The 12,088-nt window shown below is 27.0% G+C and overlaps 1 protein-coding gene across 1 annotated transcript; it reads right to left on the reverse strand.

Moving 5' to 3' along the window:
* Positions 1-1,411: 1,411 nt before the first annotated feature.
* On the reverse strand, positions 1,412-1,948 carry LOC101493231 (uncharacterized). Its single transcript, XM_004504469.2, has one exon. It carries the CDS (start codon positions 1,946-1,948, stop codon positions 1,412-1,414), a length of 537 nt encoding a protein of 178 aa, XP_004504526.2.
* Positions 1,949-12,088: the final 10,140 nt, after the last annotated feature.

Genomic DNA, 12,088 nt, shown 5'->3' on the forward strand with positions numbered 1-12,088 from the left:
CACGTAAATATTCCTTCGCCGTATATGATTCCAGATTAGGCCTAATTATACAGGATTAGAATTAACAGTCATATCAGTTAGGCATATATTGTAATCAATTTAGTTAATCACATGTCATCTAAATCTTCAGTTCACAATTACATTAGTGGAAGTTGATGCAAGACCTGTTTGAATTTATTTGCTCAGGACCTTTGCTTGAAAAAATTGGTTTGACACAAGAGAAGGTGGATGAGTCTATTGATAAGTGGTGCTTGACAACTATGGTGACTATGTAGAACGTGGAACACAAAGCTTAGAAATAATATGCGTTCTTCTCTCCTACAAAATCAAATATCTAGAAACAACATGCCTTCTTATGAGATTGAGAGAAAACGTGGTGTGTGTGGATTGAATCTCAACAACATTAGAGTAGAACTCAAAAATAGAATGACGAAGGATACCTCCACAAAATACAACAGAGATGGCGGCGAGCCGTGAGAGTGGCAAACACAGGAAGGTCGAGAAGTGAAAGAGACATTGGACTGAAATGAAGGTAGAGTTGTGACCGTCAGATTGAAATGATTGTGACCATGATAGTGGCCGCTTTTATTAGAGGGTTCGGTGGTGAATGAACGAAGAAAGGGGAAAAAGGAGCAAAGGATAGAGAAAAATAAACATAAAAAATATTGACTGAAAAAAAAAATTTACAAATAAGAAAATGTAGCGTCAGCCACACTGACGCTAAAAGGGTGATTAAAGTTAAAAATAAATAAACTTATGCCATATTTTAATTAGCGTCGGCTAGCCCATACCTAAATTCCATCCAAGTTGATTCTCATTTTATGATTTTAATACCAATTTATAATTGTATATTTTAATCAAATATGACAATTCAAATTCTTATTAAGTGAGAATTAGCTTTAAATATTAGCTTCAAATCAAACTTAATTGCTTTTAAGGCTTGAATTGATTTTTCACCATTGAAACCAAACACTTAAGTTTTCAATGAAATTAAGTTATGGCGTTGCAAACACGCATGTAAGTCGTGTAATTGAATTTTCAAACAAGCCCTAAGCAGATTTAGAGAGATAGACAAATTTTGTTGGAAAGTGGATCATGCCAATAAAATACCATACGTAAATTCCATTCAAGTTAACTCTCATTTGACGATTCAACTGCCAATTTATAATTGTATATTTTAATCAAATGTTAAAATTCAAATTCCTTTTAAAAGTCAATATGCTTGAAATACTAGCTTCAAATAAAACATAGTGGGTTTTGAGGCTTAAATTGGCTTATATATATATGTAACCAAACGTTCACCTATACTATAAACATTATAGCGCATTATAATACTCATTCAAATTTAATTCAAATTTACTAAGAAAAATTGAAATACGAGCCATCTTAACAACAAAAATGATGACTGATCTCATTGTGGAAGATGGTTTGTGGCTAAATATGCAACAAAACTAAGAAATTTCATTTCATTATTCAATGTAGAAATAGAAGAACTAATATCTATCTTTTCACTATCCAAGAGACGTTGGCATGTGTCAGGTCCATCGCCAGCAACTTTAGCATCATAGTTTGCAATTTGAGGATCTGTAACTAACTCACCCAACGAACCTTTAAACGAATAAACCAACATATTGTAATCATTAGTTGCACATTCTTTGATGGCATCAGATAAAGGGTATTTGTTCAACAAACTTTTGAGATAATTTTGAGCTTTTGTGGACTTATCTATTGCCATTTCTAAGAATAATTTGCAAAGGGTAATATAGTCTTTGGCTAAAGTTATTTGACGGTTGTCTTCAAAAAGATTCAAGCAACGTTGTACGTCGTCTTCGCCAGCATCTTTGCATACAACTTGATACAATTTTGGAGTTAATGTTTGTGAAGTGACATGAGAAAGAAAGATTAATGAAATGGTGAACAACAAGAATAAGTGTGTGGAGGAATTCATTCTTTTTGTTTGTGATGGATTATGAAAGTCACTTTTGGGTTATTAATTTATAGACATTATAGAATCCTTGGTCCATTAAGAGTTGGTCAACACTTTTGTTCCCTATATATAGACTTCAAGAATTATATTAAATCGGTCAAAATTAATAAATTGTCTAAAAGTTCGAGTTCTCATTTAAAACCATTTAATACTGTTGATTTACATAACAGAAACTTATTTCATTTAATTTTTGTAATTACTTAGTTCTATATATAGAGGGATAAATATGCGCCAAATTAACGATGTTAACAATAATAATAATAATAATAATAATAATAATAATAATAATAATAATAATATAAAAGGACATTAATTTTAACCCATTTTATATCAGATAATTATTATAAAAAAGAAAATGTATTTAATAAACAAATATATGATTGCTAACGGTACAAAGAATCAAAGGCAGTAAACCTGTGCTTAATGTTTTTTAATTACATTGAGCTAAATAGTTTAGACAAACCAATTGTGATTTAAGTCTAAAATTCGAATTAAATGGAAATAAACTATTTTTGTTAAGTCATGTTAGTGTTTTGAAATTTTTTATATATGAAAAGATAATTTCCTATAGTGATAAAATAGACTAAGTAATTACAAATATATTAAAGAATGATAAATATTTTGCATAAAAATATTAATATATAAATGAAAGTCTTTTATAATCTACTATTTAAACTCAAAATACATTATTCAAATATATATCGAGTATTTTACAAGGAATAATACTAGGAAAAAAATTACTAGACTTTAATATGTTTATCATCATACATTAGAATTTTAAAAACAAGAACCTTAATCCTTTGATATCAAAATTGAGACCAACTGGAGGGGCTCTTCTGCCCTCCTCTCTCGTCCAAAAATAGAAATATAACCTAAATTTTTCTTCTTCTACATCAATTAGAAAAGTGGTTTAGAGCCATTTTTTAGGTTCATAGGCTTGCTTCTAAGTTCTTCAAATTCGTTTATTTAAATAAGTGATTTTATAAACATATTTAGTTTTTGTGTGTGTGTTTTAACTTTGATTTTATCGTCTAAGTGTGACGCTTCTTTATTCGCAATCATCATAGTGTAATGTTTTTGTTTTCCCGTCTTTGTGAGGAATTCACAAAGGTAAAACAACTCGTCTTAATGGAACCTTATTTTGAATAAGGAGATTATAAAAGTTATCATCAAATTCAACACCATTTCAACCTTATTTACAACTTATCAACACATTATTAAATTGCTCATGTTAGATATACCACCTATAGTTGTTATGAGCGAACACAATCAAATATTTTTTAAGATAACAAATCATGCATTATTCTTGACAATTGGCCATGCATGAAAGAAATTAGTTTGATTGTTATGATTAAAATTTTGTTTGATTATTCTTCGTTAGTTTCTGTAATATTAGTATATTGTTAGCATGTTTTTGACTTTTTTAATCATTACATTTAATCTCTAAATATAAATGGAGAATGTCCCAATTCATAATCAATTTAATTGTACTATTATATTATCAAATAAAGTGTATAAAAAATATAGATATACATATATATATTTAAAAAATTAATTAACATGTTTTGAATATGAATATAATCATTATACGCAATGCTAAACAAATAATTTTTATCATATGTATGCAACACAATAATTGGTGATCAAATATTTGATTTTAATCTGACTCAAATTTACTTATGTCAAACTCTAAATTACTAGAAGTGAATCAATTTTTCGAAGTGCAAAAACTTAAGTGTAGGAGAACTTGATCAACACTTTTTAATTTACATTTTATGCACTCTAAAATTTTAAATGTGTATTAGGTCAAATAATAAATTTTTACCTTATTTTTATATCAGTGTTGAATAATAACAAGCTCCTTCCTTATTAATCTCTCTGATGTAATTTGTTCCTTTTTACAACTTAGTAGATTTGGTAATCTAAAGTATTTTTAAACTATGCAATCAAAGTTCTCTTCATCCTTGTCGTTGTTTATACTATGCAATCATAGTATTAGGGTATATACATACACCTTAGATAATATGTGTATTAGTTGTAAAGTATAATATCTTATTTAGTAAGCTTAACATAGCAACATTCTCCCTGCCCCACCAAAGGATTAAAGGCAATGGGAGAAGTTTACACCAGAAAATGGAAAAATCATTATTTACATTATCTATAGCTAGTTCTGAGTTCAAAAAGTGGTACACATTGCTACAATAGTAACACAAGTAAACAAGAGATAGTAATTATTATCCGTGTGTTATTCATTAAGAAGAAATACTATATATGAGTATTTCTGACTAACAATCAATTATGGATTGTTAGTAGTAGAGTCAGTTATAACTTAGTTAGAGTGTATCTGATCAAAATAAATATAATTATGGGTTGAGCCATATGTTGACCCATAGAATTTGTATTAACAATATTTGTTGGTGACATCATCATCTAATCAATCCATAATGAATCTTAGAATGATTGTGTTCACAACTAACACAAACTCAAACCATTTTAATCAGTCTGATAGTGACAACCACTTTTGAAAAAGATAAGTCTAGAGAGATAGATAAACTAATTAAAAAAATTATGTGTATTTTTCTTTTCTCTTATTTTTTTATTTTGTGATTGAGTTCTTTATGTCTTATCTTCAATTTCAATGTGTGTTTTATTTAGTTATGTTATATTGAAGAAAACATTTTCATAAAGATTCAATGTTAAAACAAAAAATTTAAGATTGTCAACACAATTGAAACTCATCTTTGTATGTTCTTTAATGGATCATTGCTTCTGATTCTACTATAAGACTAGAATAGATTGATTGGTCTACTGAAGTAGAGTGTCTAATCATCTACTACAAGCATACTTACAAATGCTAGTGATCCTCTGAAATATCCCTTGATACGTTTCTCCCTTCAACAAACATTCTTCCAAGTCTTGCCATTTTCCTTTAGATTGATGGATTTCCAAACTCATACCATCAATCATCACAACTTCTAGAGGGCTTGCTTGTGGTGAGTGAGGAGCCATGAAAGCATGTGTATGATCTAGAAATTAAGGGTGGACGTTGAACTTAGAGAATATAATTGGCAGCATGCCTCAAATTAAATAAATAAATAAATAAATAAGATGAAGTATGGATGATTATGGCATGGAACAATAGTAGGGTACAACCATTGTGGCCTACATATAGGTTCTTTTTTCTACTTGATGATCCTATTTAATTTCTTAAATATTTTCATTTGGTAGCTCTATAATTCTAAATTTAGTTTCCAGAGCCAACAATCTAATTTCAAAATATTGTCCACATTAATATCAAACAATGAAATTCTCATGATAATAAAATAATGTGTACTTTCAAAAGATTATTGCTATTGTGAGTAAAAAAGAGAATATATGATTATAAAAAAAATTATAATAATGACAACACAAATATTAAAGGAAGTAAATAAATACTAAAGGAATAATATAAAGAATGATATATTATTAATTTGATACAATTAATAATGTTTGGTTTGAATTTTAAAAGTACACAAGTAACACAACTGATGAGTTGTTAGTCGTCGGGATAATATTATTTGTGAAAAGGAGTTGTTATTAATTTTAATTAAATTAAAAGAAAAATTAGATAAATATAAAAATATTGATCTTAAAAAGAAATTAAATTTAAAAATTTATTACAAGTAGGAAATGTATAATAAAGAATAATCTTTTTTAATTATTATGTTTGGTTCTATCTATCTCTTTGTGTAATTGGAAAATAAAAACACAATTAACTGTTAAGTTGGTCAATTTTATTTATTTAATTAAAATTAAATTTTAGAGCTGTAATAAGCAATAAAATAACGTAAGAGAGATAAAAGGGAAAATAATCATACTTGTAAATATCATTTAAACTAATTTGTTACTGATAATTTTATTTATTTAATTAATTCTTTTTATCACAAAGGCATTCTCATGATTATTAGGGTAAAATATAAAAGTCTTTTTAATTTTTTTAAAACTTACCTTTATGAAATAAAATACAATTAAAATTGACTTAATTAAAAAATCAAATCAATTTACTACCTAATTGACGATATTCAAATTAAACAATAAAATAACAAAATATTTCCATATTAGTATGACTATTTATTTATTTTATTTTTATATTTTATAAAAACAAAATTGGATTTAATTTTTTCCCTGAAATTATTATCTTATCTTACTATTATATTAATCGATCTTAAAAAACGAAAGATACAATTAGGTAGGTGTTAATACAAAAGAACAACTCAAAAATAGCTCTAGTATATATAAGACTTAGGCTCTGTTTAGTAAATTCAAAAAACAAATTTATAAATTATAACTTATATTTGATAACAGTTATTTTTTAGCATTTAACTTATAGTTTATGGTATTTTTTTATAAGTTAATTTAAATTTTATGAATTTATATCTTTATTTTTATTGACTCCCGCCTTTTATTTTTACTAAAAGAATATAACGAGGATACATTAAGTTGTAACTATCACAAATTTATCAACCAATAAAAATTGGTCTAAATTTTTTTTGCAAGGAAATATAAGTTGTAACTGTCACAAATTTATCTATGTGACCAATTTTTATTGATTGATGGATAAATTATCAATAAATTTTTAAAGGTAATCTAATGCTAATTTTTATTTTATTTTAATGATCATACAATTTTGGTATTCAAAATTTAAAAGGATTGAGTAACCTTTTTTAGGTTAATTTTTAGTGATATTTTATCTTATATTAGAGATTAATTTGAACAATATTTAAGACTCTTAATGAATAATTTGAATAAAAAATTATTATATGAATATATCTTAACTTAGTGGATATCCACCGGCAGGACTGGCTCATAGCCCATGCAAGTTGAGGGTCCCAATATATTTGTTATATATTATTAAATGTCTTGTAAATTATTAGATGTCTTACAAATGTATTGTGGTAGAATGCAATGTTGTCATATATGCCGTTCTTGAATCAATTACCAAAAATGTTTTTTTTTATAATAGTTTTTAGTGCTTCTTTTTATTAGAGGCCCAATTTTTTATAATAGATTAGGGCCTCCAAATTATTTAAGACGTCATTCTCTTCCATATTGCTATGATTCCAATTTCATTAGTGCATATTGCTATGATTCCAATTTCATTAGTGAGTAAGTGGATCTATTAAATGTTAGTGGACTTTAATATTATGATCACTCACTTACTCCTTAATCAATATTAGTTAGTGATCTTTATTTTTAACGTTAATGTGATCATTCACATGCTTTGTGACTTACAAGTTTTATGTCCTATAAATATGACTCATTTCCAATATATAGTAAATATAATTGAAGAGAATAATGCATAACTGTATTATTCTCTTTTCTATCTGTTACCATTATCTCATTTCTTCTATATTTTATCTCTATCTTATTTTGATTAATTTCATAACACATTATTAGCACAAATCTCTACCATATGAGTGATGACATAATCAACTGGGAGATTTTATTATAAGAATAGGCTAAATTACATCTGTGGTCCTTTATAACGTTTTATTATGACATAATCTTATTTTATTATAACGTTTTAGTCCTTTATCTTTTTTTTTTCTCCCGATTTAGTCCTTTATTCCTAACAATGTCAAATAAAGTATGAAAATATGAGTTTATTTGAAGATTTGCGTTACGAATTTGATGAAATTTGTATTATATTGAAGAATATAATTAATTTTATGAGTTTTGATTGAAATTTTTTTTGAATTTTTGTATAAAAAAGAATAACATTGTTGAAATTTTAAAACATAAAATATCAAATTGTCACTTAAAATTAAAATAAAGGACCAAGTCGGGAAAAAAAAAGATAAAGGACTAAAACGTTACATGAAATTAAGTTAAGGGACCACAGATGTAATTTAGCCATAAGAATATTTCTTATGATGACATCATCAATTTAGAGATTTTATCCTACGAATATGTCTTCTTACAATTCTAAAAAAATAAAATAATATTTCTTTTTATTATCCTATTCTCATTAACATATTTCTTGAAATTTGTAGTTATTTTATTTCGTATCAAAATTTTAGTTTTACATATAAATTTTGTTGAGCAATTATTTTGACTTGTATAATTGTCATACATTTTTTTTATTCTTAGAGAGATTGATGCAGTAATGCATTCGTTCAACACTACATTCAAAGTTTACAAGTTCGTTGAATATTGCAAAAATTTGGTAGAAGAATTGGAGGAGAAGATTGGTTGTCCTATTAGAAGAGAAGATTGAAATATCATAGTCGATGTAGTTTTTAGTTTAAATGTGGTGTACTCTTTTTCTCATCAATGAAAGATTTGATGTTTTGTTTATCGATTCCATATTTTCTTCATTAATAATTCATTTTTGTTAAGAATATTCATGTAAGGTTCATGATTCCCCAACGTTCTATTATCATATAAAAAAGAGATAGATAATTTAACGATTTCATCTTCATTCCATTCATATTTAATACATGCTCATGATTTTTATATATATAAAGAAAAACAAATAAATAATTTGAACAAGCTGATTCCCTGACATCGTTATCGGACTCGCTCCCAGAATCATGGAGGAGTACACAAATAGTGAATCAATGAGAAGTGACATCAACCAACTAAATGATCAAATTGCTGAGATTATGAAGACATTGCAAACTTTGAGCAAAAATGAAGTAGAAGGAGGGCCTTCAACTAGGAATCATGAAAATCAAGCGACGCCCACTTGGTCCGACATATGTGCCATAGACTTTAAATGCTCGGGGATGATGATACCCCTTGCAACATATGCGTATGGACTCATACTGCCACCAACTATTAATTCTCAAGACCCCAAGTGCAACAATTTCCATTATTCTATCATCCACAAGGTTATGCTCTTCCATTGATTAATGACAATTCGACAACAATTGATTCCCAAATCCTTACCGCAGAAAATGTATCACCGCCACAAGGATCCGCCTGCATGAATCACACACCCTACATTCATATTTGATTTGAGTTCAATTATCTCTTTTGGAGTATTGTCTATCATTTATGTTTTAATGACACTCCCAACGACGTTATGTACATATTTCGACTGCAATAATTCTTGTCGATTTACACACTAGTAATCATTTGATATACAAAATTTAGGTCCTTATATTTACTTACCTTTTATAGCAATAATAAGAAAACTATTGTTATTGATATTTTCTAGTAAAATATATTTAAATAGGGGCAACTGTCATACACCAATTTTATCCGGCTAGTTAATTTGTAATAGTCATAATATGTTTGATAACTATTAGTTTAATTCTCCTCATAAAAAAATCTTCATTTTATCTATTAATCTTGAAATAAAAAATATGTAAAAATAAAAATTAGAATTAAAAGTGATAAGATCAAGGTTACAAAATATAAATAAATTACAATCAATAAAACGAAGTCCATGATATTACAATTGTATGAAACAAAAAAAAAAAAAAAAATAGTACATGATAAAACTAAATTAATAGAAATATATATATGAAAACGGAAGACAAATTGGTTTATGAGACTCTTTGTGCTTATGTCCAACTAAGCACTAGAAAGTATTGAAAAGCTTTTTTGCTCCTAGTAAACCAACTATAAACCAACTATGATCCTTACACATAAATAGAAGATTGACACATAAACACTATCTGATAAAAAAAAAAAATTAAAAACGTAAATGCCTCAGATATATAGAGGAAATTAGATTATGAGCAAGGCAATTAAAACACCAAAAGATGAAATTCATTGGAGTCCCAAAAACAGGGAAAATAGCTGAACTAGTAAAGAAAAAATCTATAATTACAATTTTGTTTTTTTAGAAAGAGAAGAGATTTTTGGGTTGAAGTTTGATACAAACTCACTTAAAAAAACGTACATAAAACAAATGATAAAAACTAGGAACAGGAGAAAAATAAAGTAGTGGCTAACTTTTACAAAAAAAAATGTCTCGATCTTTTCTAGGTAGTATCGAGGTATATTATATATATATATATATTTTTTTTTTTAATATTATTTCTTGTACAATAAATCTATTTGCTCATTATTATCACTCCTATAGTCACTATTATAATAAAAAAGTACATAGTTTTTAAATTTAAATTCTTTTTAACACTAAAAACTAAAGATGAAAAAATAAACTTAAGAATATACGTTCATAGATCAAACTTTTTATTTAACAAGAAGAAAAAATAGGTAACAATCGATGGTTGGACCAAAATAGAAATAAGTGTTGCCTCCTCTTTCTATTTCTCGGTGTCTTCCTCTCTTAGTTTCTTCTTCCCTCCTTCCCTTTGATTCTCACCATTTTTTTGTTTCTTTTTTTTTTTTTTCGTGCTTCTTCTTTTCTTCTTCCCCCTCTTTCTCTAGTTCACTTACGCCCCCCCACTTCCTGTTATCTTTTCTTTTATGCTTCTAATGCTTAGGATTTTCTTTGTTTTCATATTTCCTTTTCTTTCTTGTTAAATATATATTATAATTATGTTTTGGGTCCAAATCCATTTGTTTTTTTTAGCTTTACTTCTACTGCGTTCATTTTTTAACAAGTTCAATTATTATTATTTTTTTTTATATATTAAGTTTAATTTGTTTCTAACAAGTATTAAATCTTAAAAAAAAACACAAATAAATCTTTTATTAAAGGTTAACTAGATGTGATATCTTTTTAATCTAGATGAGACATCTTTTTTATCCTTAACTTTTTCAGACAATAGCCTTAAAACTTGCTTTTTTTTAAAAAAAAATAAAAATTTTGTTTTTTTTTTATCTAACTTCCTTATCAACAATAAAACACATTTCTAAAATCAATCAACACATCCACATTTTTTATCTAAGAACTATGTAACTTTGATTTCTCCATCGCACCTGAAGATACGTAGGAGCGAGATTGCACTCTTGTTTGAGTACTATTTTATTTTAACATCACATTTATAAACAATTATATTCGTATTTAACTAATAAGGATAAATAAATATATTAAAGTTAACATAAGTTATTGCACAATTAATTATAAGTAACTGTATTTTAAATTGATGTCGTAGTGTGCTGATGCATTTCATACGCATAACCGACACCGAACCTTAAATCTGGTTTAAAAGAATTTTTTATTTTATTTTTTAAGGGGTTCCCAATATTTTTCTATTAAAATAAACTTTGGTGGCGACTTCATAGAAGCCGAGCTAACTCTCGAAATTTTAGGCCGCAACAATATTGGATATGAAATCTCCATTTGTAATAGAGTATATTGAACCAACATATTGGAGACTTATTTTCAAATGAGTTTGTTGATTATCATTTACTAAATTAATATTCCTATTATTAGGGGATAAAATAAGTAGCTATGAATAATTATTGAAATATATTATTATCACATCTTGATTCTCATACAAATTAATTTGAATCAGAAGTTCAAAAGGTAACTCATTTGCAAAGCTTATAAAATAAATTATCAACTTCTAATGCTCTAACTAAAATGAATGATATCCGTGATGGAATGTAATATTGCAAATGAATCTCAACTGTTCCTAAAGCGTGGTAGACAAGTTGGTTCCAAAGATAAAAATCCTCAAACAAAGAAAAGGAACTACGCGAAAAACGCATTTTACAGCGCTTTTTTTAAGCCATTTACAACGTTTTTTCAAAAAAAATAAGCGTTGTAGTATCTAGCGCTATAAATACATACAACAGCGCTTTTTTAAAATAAAAAAAAACGCTATAAAATATGTTTATATATTGCGCGCTTGTTATACTCGTTTTACAACGCTTTTTAGAGAAAAAAAAACGTTGTAAATGGTGCATTCAATATATCATTATTATGCACCTATTACAACGCTTTTTTTGAGAAAGCACTGTAAAATGTGCAAACAATAGATGCATTATTATGCACCTATTACAACGCTTTTTTGAAAAAGCGTTGTAAAAGGTGCATTCAATATAGCATTATTATGCACCTATTACAACGCTTTTCTGGCAATGTGACTGACTCGTTTCTGGGAATCTTCTTATCATTCCCTTTATACTTTGTCTGAATCTAAATAAATGTGAAATTAAAGTTAACAGCGGAAAAAAATTCAGCAATTAAATATAATC

Source organism: Cicer arietinum, chromosome 4 (assembly GCF_000331145.2).
Source record: "Cicer arietinum cultivar CDC Frontier isolate Library 1 chromosome 4, Cicar.CDCFrontier_v2.0, whole genome shotgun sequence".
Lineage (NCBI taxonomy): Eukaryota > Viridiplantae > Streptophyta > Magnoliopsida > Fabales > Fabaceae > Cicer > Cicer arietinum.